At 36.3% G+C, this 21,032-nt stretch overlaps 3 protein-coding genes across 5 annotated transcripts; 1 reads left to right on the plus strand and 2 right to left on the minus strand.

Annotated features, from left to right (window-relative positions):
• Window positions 1-163: 163 nt before the first annotated feature.
• On the plus strand, window positions 164-7,691 carry LOC107870030. 3 transcript variants are annotated; one of them, XR_001674019.2, is made up of 9 exons: window positions 164-318; window positions 3,089-3,144; window positions 3,276-3,335; window positions 3,445-3,776; window positions 4,082-4,264; window positions 4,629-4,784; window positions 4,886-5,083; window positions 5,558-6,760; window positions 6,859-7,691. XR_001674019.2 is itself a non-coding variant. In XM_016716419.2 (8 exons), the coding sequence occupies exons 2-8, from the start codon at window positions 3,108-3,110 to the stop codon at window positions 6,443-6,445; spliced, it is 1,854 nt and encodes a 617-aa protein (XP_016571905.2). In that variant the 5' UTR covers window positions 164-318; window positions 3,089-3,107; the 3' UTR covers window positions 6,446-6,808. The 3 variants fall into 3 exon arrangements, 1 of the variants encoding a protein (XP_016571905.2); XR_001674020.2 differs by having other exon boundaries at window positions 5,558-6,743; XM_016716419.2 differs by lacking the exon at window positions 6,859-7,691 and having other exon boundaries at window positions 5,558-6,808.
• Window positions 7,692-7,776: 85 nt separating this feature from the next.
• Window positions 7,777-11,279, minus strand: LOC107870031. The gene is made up of 5 exons (XM_047412334.1): window positions 11,001-11,279; window positions 9,019-9,061; window positions 8,673-8,764; window positions 8,311-8,422; window positions 7,777-7,966 (listed from the first exon to the last, which is right to left on the minus strand). The coding sequence occupies exons 1-4, from the start codon at window positions 11,064-11,066 to the stop codon at window positions 8,312-8,314; spliced, it is 312 nt and encodes a 103-aa protein (XP_047268290.1). The 5' UTR covers window positions 11,067-11,279; the 3' UTR covers window positions 7,777-7,966; window position 8,311.
• A 1,376-nt stretch (window positions 11,280-12,655) lies between these two features.
• Window positions 12,656-17,589, minus strand: LOC107870033 (probable glycerol-3-phosphate dehydrogenase [NAD(+)] 1, cytosolic). Its single transcript, XM_016716423.2, has 5 exons — window positions 15,241-17,589; window positions 14,573-14,794; window positions 14,111-14,358; window positions 13,891-14,030; window positions 12,656-12,965 (listed from the first exon to the last, which is right to left on the minus strand). The coding sequence occupies exons 1-5, from the start codon at window positions 15,899-15,901 to the stop codon at window positions 12,842-12,844; spliced, it is 1,395 nt and encodes a 464-aa protein (XP_016571909.2). The 5' UTR covers window positions 15,902-17,589; the 3' UTR covers window positions 12,656-12,841.
• Window positions 17,590-21,032: the final 3,443 nt, after the last annotated feature.

Consider the following 21,032-nt stretch of genomic DNA (forward strand, 5'->3'; position numbering starts at 1 on the left):
GAACATCTATGAGTCAGCATAGGTGGGGCCCAAAATCCCAAAATCCATCTTAAGGAATCAAAAAGTGGACCCCACAATTTCCACGTCATCATAAATAGACAAAAAATTTCCTAGTATTATTACCCTTCAATTACACTTAATTTACAGTTATACCCTTCCCCTGCTCACTCTTACACTACTAAGCTTACACTTTCACCTCTGCAAAAAAACAAGAAAATCCATTTCTTAGCTCATTTTCTTCTATAAATTTTTAGGGTTTCAAAAACACTTTTACTCATTTTCATTGTTGGGTTCAGAAAACACTTAACAAATTTTCAGGTATTTCTCTATTCTTAGCTAAAATTTTCAAGTTTTTTTTTTTTTTTTTGTAACTATATATATTCTTGTGCATGTTTTTTTCATTGAAAGTGTTAGTATATATGTGTTTTTGGTGTTTGTAGACGTTTTTTATGCTTGGGTTTTGATTTTTGTGCTGTAATATTTTGAGTTGAGTGAATCTTGAAGAGGTTGTGTTAAGCTCACTTTGTGGTATTTCACTAGGTATGTTGCTGTGTGCTTTTTTGTTTGGTGTTTGTTATACTGTTATTTGTACTGAGCCGGGAGTCTATCGGAAACAGGCTCTCTACTTCATCTAAGGTAGCGGTTTGGACTGCTTACACTTACCCTCCCCCAGATCCCACTATGTGGGAATACACTGGGTATGTTTGTTGTTGTAGGTAGGAGTGCTTTGGGTTTTTATTTTTGTGGTGTAATATTTTGAGTTGAGTGAATCTTGAAGAGGTAGTGTTAAGCTCACTTTGTGGTATTTCAACTAGGTATGTTGTTGTGTGCTTTTTGGTTTGGTGTTTGTTGTATTGTTATCTGCACTGAGCTGGGGGTCTATCGGAAACAATCTCTCTACTTCATCTGTGGTAGTGGTGTGGTCTGCGTACACATTACCCTCTCCCGACCCCAGTATGTGGGAATACACTGGGTACATTGTTGTTGTGGTAGTCTTGTTTATGATATTATTTCTTGTGTTAATATGTATTGTTCCTATATTATGTCTTTTATGAACTGTTTTTGTCTTGAGCCGAGGGTCTATCGTAAACAACCTCTCTACCTCACATGTGAGGTAGTGGTACGGACTGCGTACACATTACCCTCCCCAGACCCCACTTGTGTGGGAATACTCTAGGTATGTTGTTGTTGTTATGTTGTTGTGGTTGGTTGGAGTGTTTTGTTTTAGTATCTGTGCTAGTGGTTGTAGTGCTATGTTTGTAGTGTCTTGTTTGTGGAGTTCTGGTAATGTTTGTTGTCTTGGATAGATTGATTGGAGTAACTTTGTGGTAGTCTTGTTTATGATATTATTTTTTGTGTTAATACGTATTGTTCCTATATTATGTCTTTTATGAACTTTTTTTGTCTTTGAGCTGGGGGTCTATCGTCAACAGCCTCTCTACCTCACATGTGAGGTAGTGGTACGGACTGCGTACACTTACCCTTCCCAGACCCCACTTGTGTGGGAATATACTCGGTATGTTGTTGTTGAAGAGGGACTGGAGTAGTATTTTTTATTTTTTTTTGGTTCTTCTATTTGTATATAGTAGAGCTGACACCTCGTTTTTGGGATTATATTATGTTATTGTTGTTGTTGTTGTATGTAGTAGAATGATATGCATTTGAGTATGTTTGCTGATGTAAGATGGTTCTTTTTTCATGAACATTCGGGATTTTGGAATTTTAGTTTTCGATGTGGGTTGTGAGTTGGGGTGGAATGGGGTTCTTTCTGCCGTATTTTCTTTTTCACGACTGATTTGAAATGTTGCATTTGAGTTGAAGGTCTTTTGGAGTCAGTCTCTCTTAACCCATGAGGTACGGGGGTAAGGTCTGCGTACAATCTATCCTCCCACTTTTGGGTTGGATTACACTGTATATATTGCGATTGTTGCTGCTGGTGAGTTGCGGTGGGGTGGAGTGGGGAAGGGAGGGTACTGAAAGAGTGGGGTAGGGGGTGAAGCAGACGCGGAGTCGTGATTTCAACTTTATGGGTTCTAGATTTTAGAGTAATAACTTTGAGTGCTAATAATTCGGTTCTAGATTTCAACGTAAATACATTACTTGAGCAAAAGCGACCCGGAGGGGGGCTAATGCTTCTGCCCCTAGGGTGAAATGGTGAACATCAACGATATTTTGTAGTCATGGTTCATAAGGGAAGCCTTATGATGATTGAAGGTGAAAAAAAGAAGGAAGTGGACGTAAAATCGACGTGATTTAGCTAAGAACAGAACACAATGGAAACAATGAATCCATTAAAATCAACGAACTGGGGTTAAGACATAGTTATTTAGACTATAGCTTTAAATAGCCTGTAGTTTGCTTCGAAAAAAGGATCAATTTTCATGTAATGAAATGAAATGAGGCCGTTTCATTGGATCTTTTTGAGATATATAACATTTCTGGATCTGAATTTAAGTATATAGACCTATTTAGTATTTACCGTTCACTCATTGTCTACCGGAAACGGCCTCTCTACCGCACAAAGGTTGGGGTAAGGTCTGCATACAACCCGCCCACCCCAGACTCCACTTGTGGGACTTTACCGGGTATGTTGTTGTTTACTGTGCACTATTTTTTCTTCCAATGAAGGAAACCGATTGATCCATCTTTCTAAAACCATGAAGCACGATACGGACCATGCTTAGTTGTATACTTGTATTAGTTAGTAGGCAGTGGCGGAGCCACCTTCTTGTTAGGGGGTTCATCCGAACCCCGTTCGATGGAAAATTATGTTATTTATGTGGTTAAAATTATTTTTTATGTATATATAGTTGATGTTGAACCCCCTTCGGCTAGTTCGTTTGCTTACTTTTTTCGATTTTGAACCCCCTTAGTAAAAATTCTTGTTCCGCCACTGTTAGTAGGGCTTCAATGCCATTTTCCACTTTTAACGTGCAATCTTGCATTTTGAATTGTTGATCATAGGCAAGCTTATACTGAATTGGTAGGTTTACAGTCATTAGTTTGCAGCATGTATAGCTTAACGGAAGATATAGTCTCTTAAATTAGGTAATTTAATTGAAATCCTTCGTTTTTGTCTCTGACACAGGGTGGACTTCCTTAAAGAGATGGATTTGTTCATATGGGGTCCATCGTACTCTCAAGGTTTGCCTACTTATTGAGTTAGTATTATTTCTCGATAAGTGGTTTGCCTACTTAGTTTAACCTGACTAGTTTTCACGATTGTTTGGTAGAAGCAGTGTTCGATGCACTGACTTATTTAGTTTTTCCGTCAGATGAATACAGTTTTCCGGCAAATAAATTGGCTCAAAACTCTTATTTCAGTCAAACGCTTGGTTAGTTTATTAATTTACTTTCCTATCTTAGATCTTTTACTTTTAAAGAACTAATTTTCGATAAATGTGCATCTGACTGGCTTCGTTTTTGGTATGGATTTGCTTCCAGACATTATAGAAGAAGATGCCTTAAATGAGAAATGTTGTGTGCAAGTGCTAGAGATACTCATCACAAAAGCTGATACGGAAATCGCTGAACTTGAAGATGATATAGTGATGCTACAAAGTCAACTAGACCGTACTGATGAAAAATGGTTGGACAAGTGCGTTGCTGCTTTAAATGAAAAGATTGATCACCTTAGTAGTTCGATAACCGCCTTAAAAAATGAAAATGTCCAAGCTTCTGGTGTTCACTTACAAACAAATAGAAAACCGTCAGAGAAAATCCATGAGATATTAGGGACACCGCTGATAAAGTTCTCTTCTCCACAAGATAAGCAGGTTTGTTCTCAAGACGTTTAGTTGTTCTTATCTACGTTGCCTCGGATGGCTGCGATTGTTATTTCCCTTGCAAGATTGCTTAATCAGTTGATGTTCTCAAGTTAATGCTAGATATTTAGCACTTTTTGCTGTTTGACGGAAAATTTTTGGAATTTTAATGCGATTCTTAAAATTTAATGTGAGCCTTCCCCGGACCCTGCACATAGCGGAAGCTTAGTGCACCGGGCAGCCCTTTTTTTACAAGTTAAGTGGTTGGTTGAGACTATACTCATAAATTTCCGTTACTTCTACCTTAAAATCAACAGCCTGCGGACTCTACTCTTGGAAGTCCAAAGCTAGCTGCAGATGTTCTTATCAAAGTTGAAGCAACAGATGACTATGATTTAAAGGATTTAGAGACTGTTGAAATGAATGTCGGTTTGACTGTCCAGGCCGATGTTACGGTCCAGACACCATCTGTGGTTCAAGAAGAAAATCATCAAGAAATAGTAAGTGCTTATAATCTCTCTTTGTTCCACCAAAGAGTTGCAAATTGCAAGAGAATTTGAACTACGGAAATACTGTAAGCATCTTCTCAGCTTATCCCAGTTTGCAATTGCGGATGCCGCAATTGTACTGGATTTTGAGCCATGTAGGGTATATTGCACAAGTTTATATCACATAAATATATTTATCTCTATGATTACTTCTCATATTTTTGTGTCTATTGTTAATAGTATTTGAAGACCGTTCATTGTACTCTACGGGCCTTTCATTTGTTTTCGTATGGATGTTAGCATTTCAGCTCCCTCATTGCATTAATTTTCCATCTAAACTCGTCGAGTTGACTGCATTTTTTGTTCTTCCACGAAGAATGAACAGGAAGAACACACAAACACCAAAGGCTCCTGTACAAAGGCTCTTGTCTGGGCTGGTGACGAGTCCACTTTGAAGGATTTGAATGAGTCTGATATTCCTGGAAAACAGATTGATGCAAGCAAACAAGAAAATCCTTCACATCTCAAAAATGTACGTATAGATCGGCTTACGGAGCATTGTTCATATAAGGCTACATATCGATCCAGATATTCCAACTAACTGATTATCTTATCTAATTCTTATACAAGCAGTTTGCATGTGCTGTTTTAAAGAGTGCAAGAACAAAGCCTCTAAGAGACAAAGCTCAACTTTGTGGAACGTCAAAGAGGAAGATCAACATGTCAGACGATTTCTCTGAGGATGGATTGATGCAACAAAGTTCTAATGACGTCATAACCATAAATTCATCTCCAGAAGTCGAGGAAACTAGCATTGGAGAAGGACCTAAGGTTTGGAAATATTTTGCTTTTGCTTTAGTGTGCTATCACAAAATTGAAACTGGCTAGGAGGCTTATTTTTCAAAGATGTAATACCTGAAGTAATCCTCATAATGCTAAAGTAGGCCAATGTCTCCGAGTTTAGCTTATATAGAGAGGAGGAAAATCAACGCGCAATGTATAACTTAGAGAGGGAGATAAGGGCACAACTTCCGTATTTATACTTATAACTCCATTAGTCTGTGTATATATTCATTCAAAAATGAGAATCTTCGTTGCTGCTGTAACGTGCTTTAAATCACAATACAAAAACTAAAGATCTTCAAAGCAACTTTTACAATTTATGTGTTCAAATCTCATTTTACATATTCTTGGCCTTTCGATTGTGGTGTTTAGACAAGAATTCTGTCCTCTAATTTTTTTATCGGGTTCTTATTTGGGAATTGAGACTTTTCCGTCTAAAAGGGGGACAATGTCGATTGACAGCTTGCAGGAGCAATTCTAGTGACCAGTGTAACTGCTGTAAAGCAACAGCCCGAAGACTCAGGAGATGAACAGACACCGAATGGAGGGAAGGTTGGTCAGACTAGTGAAAAACACACCTCAAGTCAGTTGGTGAGCAAAAAGCAGACTGGTGCAAAATCTTTTCTTGTAATAAAGGGAGAAGGTCTGTTAAATCCCGAAAACAAAGACGGAAGCAAGCAACCGGAGAAATCCAACGGTGAACAGCAAGTGAAGCAATCCTGCAGAAGTCAAGTACTCGAAATAAGTAAATCTAACTCAACGTTGTCCCTGAAGCTAGAAGGTCAGAGGCTGAACATCAAATGGAAAATGCCTCCAAAACCGGTTAAAGAGCCATGTCTTGTCAAGGAATTAGGATTCAAGAAACCTTCTGGTCGAAAACCCAAGAGGCAGTTGAAGACTGAAAGCACTAAGGAGAATGGAGGTGATGTGTTCGGAGACAAAACAATCAAGGAAAGTCGTTCACTACGTGAGGGAGCCAAAGGAACCGTTGAACCTCCAGAGATCAGTTCGACTTCTTTGCTCCCTTTGAAGAAGAGAAGGACAACAAGTTTCACTGGACCAGTCCTCCAAGAGAATGAGAATTTGAGAAATTTTCAGAATAGGTTGGCAAAATCGCATAACAGATCAAATCGAAACCTTCAAGTCGTTAAAGCTGAGAATGATGAACTTCTTGATTCTACAACATTCATTGTTCCAACTCCAAACATAGCAGATCTCGAGCATATGACAAAAAATCAACTCAAGGCCGTGGCAAGGCAACAGGATCTGCATGGGGTATATAAACTTCGCAAAGCTGAGCTGCAAGAACGCCTTCGCTCTAAGCTTCTAGCTAAAGGTCAGTCAACATAAAAGCAATGTCTACAACCACTTTTTCGTCACTACATTCTCAACCGAGGCATAACAGAATTGTTTACAAGTTCTTACGAGAAGAAAAGTTGTCTATAGGAAAAGGGTGATACTAGCAAGTCACGTTCATACAATCAACTGTACAGAGAAGTTGAAGTTTCGCTTATAAAGAACAGATACACGAGAAGAAGTATAGAAAAACGCTGATTTTAGGAATCGTTCTAGCTGAATTCTTCCTGGAAAGCTTTTCTAATTTTGTCGATAATACGCTTCTTTTGGTACTGAGTTGATCATTACCATGGTAAGAACTTTATAAAGGTAAGTTTCATTTGTGCTTAGTTTGCTAGTTGAGCCTGGCATTTTGCAGCTGCTTTCTCTATAAATTTACTGTCTATAATACTTGGCACTATATGTAGTTCTGCAGAAATGCACCCAAGGGTGTGGAACCTAGCGGCCGATGAAGTGGTTGAGAATTGTGAAATTTCAAGTTTGAGATCTCAACGGAGGCAAAAACACTAGGCTATTTCTTCCTATTGATCCAAGCTTTAGCGACAGAGTTATTCGGTACTCGTGTTGGTGGAGGTAGTAGGTACTTGTGGAATTAGTCGAGATGCAATCAAGTTGCACAAACTTTGTTGCAGTACTTAATCATTGTATTCTAGTTCTTTTGTCCATTGGGTGAGCACTTTTTGGTAACCTGCTCACTATGCAATAACCCGCAAACCGCATAGGAGATGGATGTAAACTGCACTAGGCAAGCTCCATGCGACGAGTTCATGGCTAAGTGGCAAACGGAGGCTGGATTCGATCTCAGGTCTTCCACATCTTCCACATGGGAGACCCCCACCTCCCAACCACTCAATCATGCCCTTCCGCGCTATTTCTTACTTTTATTTTTCTCTTTCTTCTGATTCGAAAGAAATTCTATCCTCGTGTTTGGAGTCTGGTGTTTGGAGTCTGGAGCACTCCAAGGTGTGGCCGAATAGTCAATGAAGTAAGAAGAAAATGATGAGGTTTTAAGTTCAAATAAAGCAGATGAACAAAGATACTCCATACTTTGATGAGAGTAGCAGGCGATTGTAAAATAGTTGAGGTGCACACAAGCTTATTCAAATACTACCGTTATAATTTTTTTTGGAAGTGTTGGTCAATGTACTTGTTATACGAGCGCTTAACTACTGTATAATTTACGGATTAGGTTCATACAATATACCATATATTGCAACGTGTTAACCCGTTTTGAATTTACTGAATATTAATATTTGTCCAAGCTTTGGTAGACAGAATAATCCGGCATATATGTTGGCGGAAAGAAGTCAAGATACGTGCAAGCATGCCAAAACATCACGGTTATTAAAAAAATGGAAATTGAGTCAGACAACTGAAACTTTGTTTTTTGCAAACAAATTGACAATATTTTGATAGTAAGATGAACCAACAACAACAGCAATGAGACTTAAAAAAACTTTTTTGTGAGTAATTTTCACACTTAAGTTCAATGCAACCAACTCTAGGAGATATAACCTGCAATTAAGGAGAAAAAAAATCATGAGATAAATAAGTGATCACAACTCAATTACTCCATCATTTACTGATTAAGTAAACATAGTAATATAAATTTGCAATTAAATCTTGGCAGTAGCCAAGGTCTGATCTAGTCGGGGGTCTATCGGAATCAACCTCTCTATCTCACCTCTGAGGTAGTGGTATGGACTAATATCATGCCGGATTGGTGTGACCATCTCATCGGAAAGCTTAAACTCTTAAAGAGAGTTGATTTTACTTACTCAATTACATTTCAACAAAGATTATGCAAGCACTTGTGGGTGTTATGTGTATATAACCTCCAGAAAAGGGAGATGTTTTACCTCACTTTGACGTCGACTTGCTAAGAGCCTCCTCTAGTGATCTAACTAGATGTTTGATACGATATTTGAGCTTCGCGTTCTCTGAAGTAAGTTGTTCTACCTCTTTATGTCCCTGGAATAAAACGAAACTCAATCTTTAGTCTGCTTCAACACGATTTTCTGAAAAGGCGAAAAGGATTACAACAACAACATACCAAGTGTATTCCCACATAGTGGGGACTGGGGAGGGTAAAGTGTACGTAGACCATACCACTACCTCAGGTGAAGTAGAGAGGGTGTTTCCGATAGAACCCCGGCTCAGGACAAACAGTATAACAAACACAAACATAAAAAGGATTAAGAAATGAAATTGAAATCTCAACCTTTTCATGTTCTGCTTCAAGCTCAGCAGTGACATCTTTCAGCTTCGACTGGAGTTGAGCAACTGTTCTCTCTAATTCCTCGTTTTTCAGATCTGAAGAGCCACCAACATGCACATAAACATGAAAACGCACCAGACTCATCGGGTTTACACAGATGAGAACTTATGAACTGGAATTATTGTCAACAGGAGATATAATCTATGTTGCTCGGATCCTCCAGAAGTGTCATCGGGTGTGTGTCGGATCTTCCAAAAGTCACTTTTGCCTTTTGGAGGACCTGACACGCACCTGAAGACATTTTTGAAAGATCCGAGAAACATAGGATATGATTGAAGGCTTCACTAACCTTTCTTATCAGCAACTGAAATTTCAAGTCTTGCCAATCGTTCCTTCAGTCGAAGAAAGTGTCTTTAAGCATCCACCGACGATGGTAAAAGTAAAAAAAGTTGGAATAAAACACTCAAATGACAAAATTTGCACACACACAAACACACACAGTTATGCATGTAACAGACCTTACCACTACCTTTGTATAGAGAGGTTGTTTCTGATAACTCTCGGCACATATGTAAACGTATTTACTCTAATGGTAAAGATCTTATTTAGGACAGAATCTTAATGGTTTCAAATAGACTTGAGCCGTATAACATATGCAAATGATAGAGTTGGATTCTCAAAATGGGAGGTAGCACAAGAGAACATGAAGTTTTAGATGATAGCAACACCGGGTTATACATTGCATGCAATATGTACATATGTTCGTGAACGATTGGAGGAACATAATCAGACTGCTCTAAACTCTTCGGGCCAAATCACCGGAATAACTATGTTAGCATCACCGGTATCTTGTGATGCTAAAACCACTTCATTGACCACTAGTCCACACATTCAAATAGAAACTTATCAGTTAGCGCACACGCTAAAATCCAAATGGCAACGGTATCCAATAAAAGCACATACTTTTACATAGAAAAAAGGGTAGCCAGGTGCACTAAAGCTACCGCTATGCGCGGTGTCCGGGGAAGGGCTCCACCACAAGGGTGTATCGTACGCTGCCTTACCTTGCATTTTTGCAAGAGACTGAAAGAAAAATACAAACCCTACAAATCATTAGATGCTACAAAACTTAAAGAAAAGGAACGGTGAAAACACATTAAAACAGAAGCTTAAGAGCACAACTTAAAAGCCAAATGGGAACGAAATCGATTAAAGCACGTACTTTCTTTTATAACCGTGGTGTTTAGGCCAACTTTCTCGCACCTCAACTAATTCCACGGAGTACCTCCCACCTCCCACCTATTCACCAATGCTACAATAACGGCATATGGAAAGAAATCACTTAGTGTTTTTTGTCACTACTGGGATTTGAACGTGATATTTCACGTTCTCAACTCACTCCATTGACCACTAGACCACACCCTTATGTGCCCCTAAAGCACATACTTTTACATACCCAGAAATCAAAATCTACCAAAATTGAAAGAAATATACAAACCCCACAAGTTATTTCATCCTACAAAAGTAAATAAAAGCACAAAACATGAAGAAAAGAACATTGATTCAAGAAACATATAACAAAGCAAGTTCAAATAAAAACCTCAGCTTCAGAATCTCTCTGGTAAGATTTCAAAAATTCTTTGTATCCCCCATTTCTTTTACTATTTTTTCCCCGAGTGGTGGGAGGTGTCAGGTATCTCGTAAAACTGGTCGGACGCCACAATTATTTAAAAAACAGACTTTTACATACTCATAAGTCAAAATATACCAAAATTACAAGAAATATACAAGCCCCACAAATCATTACATCCTATAGAAGTACAAAAAGCACAAAACTTGGATAAAAAAGAACATTGAACAAGAAACATATAAAAACCTCAGCTTCAAAAGCTCCCTGGTAAGGTTTCAAAGATTCTTTGTATCCCTCATTTCTTTTACTATTTTTTACCTGATACCTGTTGTTGATGGAAGGTGATACTTGTTGTTGATGGAAGGTGACAGGTATCTCCTGGAATTAGTCAAGGTGCGTCAAAGTTGATCCGGACACCACAATTATTTATTTATTTATTTATTTTTATTTTTGATTACTGTAGTGTTCGGGTCAGCTTGCGCGCACCCACACGATACCTGCCACCTGCCACCTCCCACTGGTACCACGTATTTAATAGCAATCTTTTACATAATTCTAAGTCGAAATATACCAAAATTGCAAGAAATATGCAAACCCCACAAATCATTACATCCTATACAAGTACAAAAAGCACAAAACTTGAAGAAAAAGAACATTCATCAAGAAACATATAACAAAGCAAGTTCAAGACAAAAAGTTACCTCAGCTTCAGAAGCTCTCTGGTAAAAAGGTTTCAAAGATTCTTCAAGATTGTTTGAGTCCCCCATTTTCTTGCTGTAGCTGATACACAAAATCAATTGGATGTTGCGGCTATACAAAAGAGAAAGTATTTTGCTTTTACTTTTTTAAAAAAAAAATAAAAAATTCTTTTGCCTTTATGATTGACTTTTTTCTTTTAAGTTGCAAATATTGATGGAGCTGTGAACAATAACTTTGTGGTTCGATATTTGTCAAATATTATGTATAGCAAAAACTTTAATATAATGGACCTTAGTATATTCAAGGAGGGAGAAAAATGAGTCCATATATTCTTCCAAGTATTTAATTAAAAAACGAATAAGTGGGTCCACAATATCCCTATGTTAAAAAAATAAAATCGTTTGAACAATTGGGACAGTTGTTCGACAACTGCATTTAGCTATTTCAACAATTTCGCACAGTTGTCGAACAACTTTAATAGTTGTTGAACAACTTCGTAAAGTTGTGGAACAACTATCAAAGTTGTTGGAACGGAAATATTTAAAGAAAAAACTAGAAATTTATCCCTTTCACCTAATTTTAATAACTTGAAAGACCCTCACTTAATTGAAAAACTTTTTTTGTCCATTTTAATCCAAAGTCCCGAGGGAGACGTTTGGACTTGTGAATATTTGAAAAATATATTTTTTTATTTTCAAAATGAAAAAATGATATTTGAAAATTAGAGTTGTTTTTGAATTTTTATGCGTAGTTTGGAATGGAAATAACTTTACGGTTGACGTTCTTTTAAGTTCAAAATATTGAGAGAGTTTGCATATGATAAATCTTTATAGTTCGACATTTCTGGGATGTTGTGTGTAGCAGGAACTTTAATGTAACGAACTGTTTTTTGATATATTCGAGAGGCTTTGGAATTGTGAATGTTTGAAAAACATATTTTTTATGTTCAAAGTGAAAAATAATATTTAAAAATTGAAGTTGTGTTTGGTAATAAATATAAATTGAAGTTTTTTTTTTAAATTTTTGTACGTAATTTGAAATGGAAATAGCTTTTGGTGTTTCTTAAACTCCTAAAAATTTTATTGCCAAACGTGTTTTAAGTAAAAAAAAAAAATCCTGTGTTTAGTAGGTGTTTAGACATTAAAAGGAGTGATTTTCTCCGTCTATTTTTACTTGTCCAGTATTGACTTAACTCCCCGTTAATAAACAATGAATATAATGACAATTTTATTATATCTTTCGTTGAATATAATAAATTCAATATTTTGAGAAATGACTATAGTTAATATAGTAAATAAATTAGGAACAAAGTGATAGAAAATCTTCTGATTTTTCAAATTGGACAAGTAAAAATAAATGAAGAAAGTACAATTTTTCTCTTGTCAATATGATAAAAAATATACTTTAATATATTGTTATTGATCAAAGTAAACATAACTTGATTCTCAAAAAGCAAATCATGACAATTAATTTGAGAAGTAAGAAAGACGGGCCTAGTATAATTTCACGAGTGAAATCTGAAAATGATAGTGTGTTTATAGTCGTATACCTTACCCTTTACCTTCGAAACAGAGAGGTTGTTTCCAATACACCACAAACATATAACATTCAATAAATTCAAAATGGCCTTTGTGGAAAAAAAACAACCACCATGCAATAGGCTTCAAGTTCAAATGAATATCAAGAAAATAAGACCATCTTTGGGCATGTTCATCAAATACAAATTTGAGTAATAAATATAATATTTTCTTTACCACATAAAACAATCCATCCAATTTGAACCAGTCTATACGCTTATTGCAATTGCTTCAAATACTAAATGTTACTGCATAAATTTGTTTTATCAAGGTTGTCCAAGAAGTGAAGGCCTGTAGAAAGCATGGCTTTGTGCAATCTCAATCCGATCGCGTGGATCGTTCAAGTTTTCATCTCTCAGTGCCTGTAGAATTGCCATAGGACCTTGTTCCCTGAAAATACAAAAAGAAATGACTTATATACGCTGACACTATAGAAGCCGTTCAAGTTTACTAGGATGGTAATGCATATGCTGTAAGAGTTTGACTTATATACGCTGACAGTATTGAAGCCGTTCAAGTTTACTAGAATGGCAATGTACATGTGTAAGAGTTTGACTTATATATGCTCAAGAGACCTAAAGCAAATTTTAATGTGATGTCTTAAATATATGTAGATAACAAAAATATTATCAATAATTTTGTGTTATTTTTTATTCTTATGTACTACTTTTTTTTTTTTTTTTTTAGCGTAGTATTCTTACAAGACATTAATCATTTAAATTCACAGTAATATTATTATTTATAAATGTAAGAACTAATTTTAGTTAATAAGATGTTAGTCATTTGTTTGGAATGCATTACCTTAAATATTATTATAAAAACTCTATTTATATTAAATATGAAAATTTGATAAAAAGTTCTAAAGTATTTTTAATATAATGTAGATAATTCTTCTTTCTGTTTTATTTAATTAAAAGTTTTTATCTTCTATATATTTTACAATCTTTAATATTATTTTGAGTGAAATTAAAATCATAAAATTCATATTAAAGTTTTTGTACCTCAAAATTTTGGGGGCCTAATGCAAACACTTTACTAGCCTTACCCTTGAGTCACCCTTATATATGCTGACAGTATTGAAGCTTATTAGGATGATAATGCTAAGAGTTTAACTTAGATACGCTAACAGTACAGAAGCGGCATAGCAAGTGGAAATAGTAACATGGAAAATAAAATACGCAACCTGCTACAACATGTTAAGTTAAAAAGTCTTACGATGCAAGTGTTTAGTCCGCGGAGCTGATTGATCGAGTTCATAACATGGCATTAGCAACTTACAAGAAGGATCTATATGTTGTGTTGTGCAAGGACTTACCTTTTTATGAGTATCTTGTACAAAGTCTTCAAGATGGGGCACAGTTCAACTGGTGCAACGGGTTTATTATCTCCAGGATGTAACACATTCAAACTCGACTGACTTAGAAGTTCATAGAATGCTCCGACAGCAGAAACTCCCTGCGTAAAAGTGAAAAAGATCGTAACTGCTTAGGATGTGGCGTAAGCGACAATAAAGAAGAGGAGATAGAGCTGAGTACCTGGATGGTTCCTTTACCGCTAATGCTATCACCCATATCGAGACTCAGTTCTCCCTTAGCTATCATTTGACCGTACCAGGCATTACGACCTTTCAACAATGTAACGTATGTATCAGCTAGCAGAGGCCCTGCAAGCCTTTCCGGTTCTTCAGTCAACAAATACGTGATGAATATCATCTCCGATGTACAATGTGCAAAATATACTGATTTGCTCGTAGCGCTCTCATTTGTTAGTGCAGCTACCATACCTGAAATGAGAAGATTATCGCGATAAAATTTTGGATGCTACATAAACTTATTCGCAGGACTTAAGATGCCGGAGATATAGCTTTAGTGAGAATTCCAGTTCCGTTAGTAAGTTACTGATCCTTCTTATGGAACCCTCGTTTACATTTTAACGGTACAACAGATAGATAAGGCGATCCCTCGGACAAATAAATACTGAGAAAGGCCAAGATTTACCAGCTCCGATGGCGTAGACATTCTTCAAGCCTCCCATGACTTCGTGTGTTACAAGGTCGCTGTTGTCCCATACGATAAAATGAGGTTGCCTTAAGAACTTTGCGAGTGGTTTTCTCCATTTTTCCGATCCACATATCCTAGCGTTAGCGTACTCTTTGTTGTAAATCTCCGAGGCAATATTTGGTCCACCAAGATAAAGGATGTTCTCAACCCGTATACCAGCTGCAGCAAACAGATGATATCGTTAAGAAACTGAAGACTGAACTATGGCCAAAGTTGCTACGACACACTCCAACTTCACAAGGTTCTTATTACCCCTGAACTCAATTTTAAACGTATTTTTGTCACCGTTTTGTGCTGATGTGGCACCTTTATTACATAAATGGGGCCCACGTCAAAGGTGTCACGTGAGCTAAAAAGGTTGACGAAAATACGTTCAGGGGTAATAGGACCTCCGTGAAGTCGGAGTGTGTTGTAGCAAATTCAATCATAGTTCAGGAGGGTACTAGGTGCTTTACTCGTGGGAACTCAAACAGAAGTGTAGCACACCATATCGCGCACTACATATTTTCGTAACAATCGTAATCTATACTGAACCACATTCTGTTTCATTTCTAGACATTTAGGAACTGTAAGTTAAGTAAAGCAAGGTAAAGATATACGCTTACTTGCGCGATTAATCATCTGTGTCGGAGTAATAATATGCGGAACTGGATCGAGTTCAGCCTCGATACCCTTTGCCAATGAAATGATGATTGGTACAGTTAACCTTTCCTTCCAATACTTGCCGATTTCCTTAAAAACATCGCGTGTTTCAGTCGAGGGCAATCCGTTGATCACAAGATCAGCATCCCACACAGCTTCTTGCAAGTTGGTGACAACTTTCAGCGGACAAAATGGCGTATCGATCATGTTTAAACAGAAGCCATCTTTCAAGATTTCATCAGCGTATAGTGTCCGATCGCCTAATCTAGCCTCGACGTACTTGAGATACGCACATCTCCGAATCAACCTCCTCAACACATCCTCTCTTGAATTGATCACTTCAAACAAATGTTCAGCTGTGGATCTATCAACAGCTCTACCGGACCTTCGCCATATACGTATTTGAACCTTATCGCGAAATTGGCCGTAACTATCTTGCAGTAAAGCTGCGAAAACGCTCCCCCACGCACCAGCTCCAACACAAACAATTCTCAATAAATCACCATTGGCCTTACCAAGAATGTGCCTAAGCTCATCAAGCTTCTCCTCTAGACCATTGTGGTTGTGTACACTCCCGTTCGAGTACACACCGTTACCACTTTTCACTTCAATACTACCAACCATCTTCTTTCGAGTTAAAACACCCACAAATCTCGACACGAAAAACAACCTAAACACCTCAAGAAGTATACAAAACAAGAATCTTTGAACACCAAATATCACAAAGTTACACTTTTCAAGAATTTGAGTGGGAGCTTTAGTGCACCAGGCTAACTGTTTGAAGAGAAACAACTAACCCCACAAATCTTGACACGAAAAACAACCTACACACCTCAAAAAGTATACAAAACAAGAATCTTTGAACCCTAAATATCACAAATTCTGCAGAATGTCACAAAGCTACGCTTTTCAAGAAAACTTTTTCGAGAATTTGAGCGAGAGCTTTAGTGCACCAGGCCGGCCGTTTGAAGAGAAACAACCAACCCCACAAATCTTGACACAAAAAACAATCTAAACACCTTAAGAGTTATATAAAACAAGAATCTTTGAACCACCAATATCACAAACTCACAAAGCTACACATTTCAAGAAATTTTTTTCAAGAATTTAAGCGGAAGCTTTAGTGCATCAGGCCGCCGTTCTTTCGAAGAGAAACAACCAACCCCACAAATCTTTACACAAAAAACAATCTAAAAAACACCTTAAGAAGTATATAAAACAAGAATCTTTGAACCACCAATATCACAAACTCAAACAAGCTACACCTTTTTAACAAAACTGTTTCAAGAATTTGAAGAGAAACAATCCTCCCTAGTAAAAAACCCCACAAATCTTAACACAAAAAACAACCTAAACACCTCAAAGAATATATAAAACAAGAATCTTTGAACCCCAAACAACACAACCAATGAAAAAGCTTAACACTTCTTAACAAAAACTATTTCAAGAATTTAAAAAGAAACAAACCCTTTTAACCATATAAACAAAACCCCTTCTTCCAAACGTTATATAAGCTTCCCACATTAACTAAATTCTTGAAAAAAAACTTCTACAATTTTCCACTTCCCTCCAAGTTATGATAAACCAGAAAAAAAGATCATCTTTTTACCTAAATCATAACTACTACTATTTTTTTTTTTTCATTTTCTCCACTTCCAAAGCAATAAAAGAAGCTGACAAAACACTAGTATTATGGAATAATGGTTAGCCTACAAAATCTATGAATCTTGATTTTGCTGACAAACTTTGAAGTATCCGTCTGAGTTTGGTTATCTACCCAACAAGATAGTAATTTATTGACAATAATAAATTATAGAGTTGAAAAAAACAACATACCTTAACGTGTAGGATAGTACAAAAATTATGGTCAAAAACTCAAGAAACTCAATAAAGATTCAATTTTTACACACATTTAAGTCAAAAAAAAAAAAAAACAAGAATTTAAGGGGAGACAACAAATATTAGGTGATTCTTCCTATCTATTCTAGTCCTGGTCGACAAAGTTATCTAAGTATTTCGTGTAATTAGTTGAGATGTGTGAAAGCAGCCTCGGACTCCAGTATCATGACAAAAAGAAAAACAAGAATTTCAGCGGAGACAAAAAAAATATTAAGTGGTTCTTCTTATCTGTTCTAGTCTTAATAGACAGAGTTACCTAGCAAAAACTGGCTCGGACACCTACCATTGAAAAGAAAAACAAGAATTGCATGAAAATGTACAATCTTGAAACAAAAGAATGATGTCCCAAGTCATGAAAATAGTTCCATATATGTTAAAGATCACTTTTATTGCTATTTGACAATACTATATAGTATATACAATGCATGTGTGTATATATATATATATATATATAGGCAGCGTGGTCCAGAATTATGCTGCTCGGACTCTTCAATAATGTCAATAGGTGCGTGTTGGATTCGTCAAAGCTAGTGTATTTTTGGAGAATCCGATACGGGTGTGGCATCGAAAGTGAAGAGTCCGCGCAACTTAGGTTCAGAAAATTATAAGGACAACCCGGTGCACTAAAGCTACCGCTCGGATTCTTCAATAATGTCAGCAGGTGCGTGTGAGATTCGTGAAAGCTAGTGTATTTTTGGAGAATCCGGCACGACTGCGGCATCGAAAGTGAAGAGCCCGCACGACTTAGGTTTAGAAAATTATTAGGAAAGTCCGATGCACTAAAGCTACCGCCATGCATGGTGTCCGGGGAAGGGCCCCACCACAAGGGTGTATTGTATGCAGCCTTACCTTGCATTTCTGTTAGAGATTGTTTCGAAGGCTTGAACTCGTGACCTCCTGATCGCAGATTCAGAAAATTATACATGATTAAAACCATTTTCTTATATATGTATATATATATATACAAAAGACGTTAAACCTCCTACGACTAGTTCGTGTGTTCAACGTATTCATGCTTTAAACTCATAAGTGAAATTTCTGACTCCGCCCCAGCCGTAAGCAGGTAGAAGAGTCATTGATGGATACAGTTGTTGAATAGGATAATATAGGGGAAGGTGCCAATGCATTAAAGTTTTGTAGTACTCATCTTGCCAACCTCCTAGACGGTCATTAATAATGAAGATAATGAGTTTGGTGAACTAATTTCATTAATGGATATCTAAGTATCTACAGGAACATATTCAGTATAATCTTACGAGTAAAATTTAAACATGATTAAATTTTCGAGTAAGGAAAGTTTTGATGTAATTGATAAACTTGACGTAATGTAATCTTCAAGTCATAGATCGAGCAATCAAAACAGCTTCATGCAGAAATGTACAGTAAAATTATTATGCTATACCATTATAATTCAACTTTATTTTAAACCTAATAAATACACCATTTGGGTGGTCAAATGGGCAAAATGGTGTGAACAAGGTATTTTCGGGATAAATCGATGTGTTATGCCCACGGTTTCAGGGATGGGCTCGAGGTCCGGACGTGCTATGGGTCGAAAATCGACCGGGACCCAGGCAGGCTGAGGAGTGGCCTAGTGTTTCCGTTGGGGTCAGTGGGGCCATTTAGATAGTCAAACGAATGAAATGGCGCGAACAAAACATTTTCGAGCCAAATCGATATGCTATAGCCTACGATTTTGAGGTTGGGCCCGGAGTCCGACGTGCTATCTTTTAGCATCTTTGGGATTGGCACCAACTGAAGTGATATTGAGACACACTGACACATCATTGACAAAATCAAAATGAACTTTAAAAGAAAAAAGATAATTAATGATTGGGTCCAGGGGTATGATTACCATAATAATTATTTTATTGACTATATTAGATTATTTTTGATAGACCTATCAAATTTTACGATAAATAGAGTCCATCAGTCAAGTTTAGAAAAATCGGTGTGCACTAATACACGTCCAAAATGATCAAATTAACGTTAGTCAAGACGAACATTGTGAATATTGATCACCAAGTCGTTTCCAAAGAACACACCAAATTTCGAGACAGTCAAAATCATTAACCAAATTAAGAAACACCATCATGTATAAATACACACGTATTGAATTCATAAATTTTGAGTTTCATTACTTCAAAACGCCAAAACAAACATGTTAAAATTAATATATAAATATTGACTACTAAACTATTTTTCGATATACACATCAAATTTCAAGCCAAACGAAGTCCATCAAATAAATAGTACTATTAACACTTAAAATAATTTTCTCAAATGGGCTTTTCCATGTGAGTGTCATAGTTTTGGGCTGCCCAATTCCGTAGTTGGGCTAATAGTCTATGTTAGTTTTCAACCCATGGGCCTACACTAAGGCCTACATTACCTTTCCTTTAATTAATAAATCCTCAAAAACTATTCTTCGCTATATTTTTCTTTTAGATAATCTCAAATTTCTTTTGTTAATTTAAAGGTCATAATTCTCATGAAAATTATTGAAGAAATACTAGCAAACAAAGTTATTTTTGCCTTTAATTTTATAATATTTTTTTTTTTACTTTTGATTTGGGCCACCGTGGGACTATCGGGCGGCGAAAGAACATCAAAATCCTCCTCTGCGACCTCCTAAAGATCTAAAGCGTCAAGATAAGTCTCTATTTTTACTGTCCAAAGTTGATGATTTTCACCATCAAAGGCTTTGAGAAGCTATTTGGGAAAAGTTCTTTTCAGAATTCATCTCTATCACAGATTTCTTAAGAAATTGGCTCTGATGCCAATTATTGATTTTTGACTTTGAAATTAAAGAAATAACAAAGAGGGATTTGGAGTTACCTACACGAGAAAAGAAATCACTCACTAATATCTATAAATAAAAACATAAATTTTTGTTAAGTCACCTAAAGAAAGAAAGAGACCGATTTGTACTACCTGCTCTACAGAGGAGAAAAGCACTACTATTGCTATGTAACTCAGCTTTTATAGCTAAATAAAAAAAATTTACGAAACTTGTTGCCCGTAAATAACAAAAGATATTGGTATAGTAATTGTTTTTTTACTCGTAAAGATTCCAAGAGATGGGGTTTAAAATTTGAAGAAAAATCTATCGAAGACGTTCAATATTTACAATATATACATAAAAATCATTTTAATCATATATTAATAGTATAATTTTTCGTCAACGAACCCCCTAGTTACTAGGCTGTAGAGGCGAACCCAGGATTTGAAGTCTGTGCGTGCACCAGTGTTGTCAAAGGAGCGCATAAGCTTCGAAGCAAGACTCAAAATGTGTTGAGCACTCACATTGTTTAATGTGCATCTTCGGTTCTAATTTCTAATACATACTTTTCCTTGTCAATGAGGCTTTTTGAAGAGACGAATGCTAAACAATTGATATTTCACTTTATAAAAAAGAATTAATTTTTTTGTTCATATATTTATCAGTCATACTTATAGTATTAGTCTTGAATTAGACATATATTTATAGTTTTTCTCCTTTTATGCCTTTTTTTGTTAAATCTCACGTTATTTGTACTTTGTGCTTAAATATAATAGACCTTGAAACTTTTTTATGCTTATTGCTTTTGATAATATTGTGGTGCACCAATATTACCTTAAGACGTTCGAAAAACTTTCATGGTCGATTAAGGATATTATCATATTCAATTGGTCGTCAAAGACATGAACAATAATGCAAAAATAATTACATAGAATGGATATGAGTTCTAAGATATTTCTCATAATATGAAATTTACTTTTAAAAATTAATAACAATTACTTATGGTAGGTCAACAGTGAAGGGGAGTTCATCTCAGGGACTGGTCGCGGATTTGAATCCCCGCTTCATCAATTT

This window comes from Capsicum annuum, chromosome 5 (assembly GCF_002878395.1).
Source record: "Capsicum annuum cultivar UCD-10X-F1 chromosome 5, UCD10Xv1.1, whole genome shotgun sequence".
In the NCBI taxonomy this organism is placed as follows: Eukaryota; Viridiplantae; Streptophyta; class Magnoliopsida; order Solanales; family Solanaceae; genus Capsicum; species Capsicum annuum.

Coding starts and splice junctions, on each gene's coding strand:
- LOC107870033 (XM_016716423.2), bottom strand. CDS start 15,901: ATGGTTGGTAGTATTGAAGTGAAAAGTGGTAACGGTGTGTACTCGAAC. Junction 14,795..15,240: donor ACAGATGATTAATCGCGCAA/GTAAGCGTATAT, acceptor TGTTTGCTGCAG/CTGGTATACGGGTTGAGAAC. Junction 14,031..14,110: donor GCGGTAAAGGAACCATCCAG/GTACTCAGCTCT, acceptor ACTTTTACGCAG/GGAGTTTCTGCTGTCGGAGC.
- LOC107870030 (XM_016716419.2), top strand. CDS start 3,108: ATGGATTTGTTCATATGGGGTCCATCGTACTCTCAAG. Junction 3,336..3,444: donor TTATTTCAGTCAAACGCTTG/GTTAGTTTATTA, acceptor ATTTGCTTCCAG/ACATTATAGAAGAAGATGCC. Junction 4,785..4,885: donor ATCCTTCACATCTCAAAAAT/GTACGTATAGAT, acceptor TTATACAAGCAG/TTTGCATGTGCTGTTTTAAA.
- LOC107870031 (XM_047412334.1), bottom strand. CDS start 11,066: ATGGGGGACTCAAACAATCTTGAAGAATCTTTGAAACCTTTTTACCAG. Junction 9,062..11,000: donor AGAGAGCTTCTGAAGCTGAG/GTAACTTTTTGT, acceptor CTTCGACTGAAG/GAACGATTGGCAAGACTTGA. Junction 8,765..9,018: donor TTCAGTTGCTGATAAGAAAG/GTTAGTGAAGCC, acceptor GTGGCTCTTCAG/ATCTGAAAAACGAGGAATTA.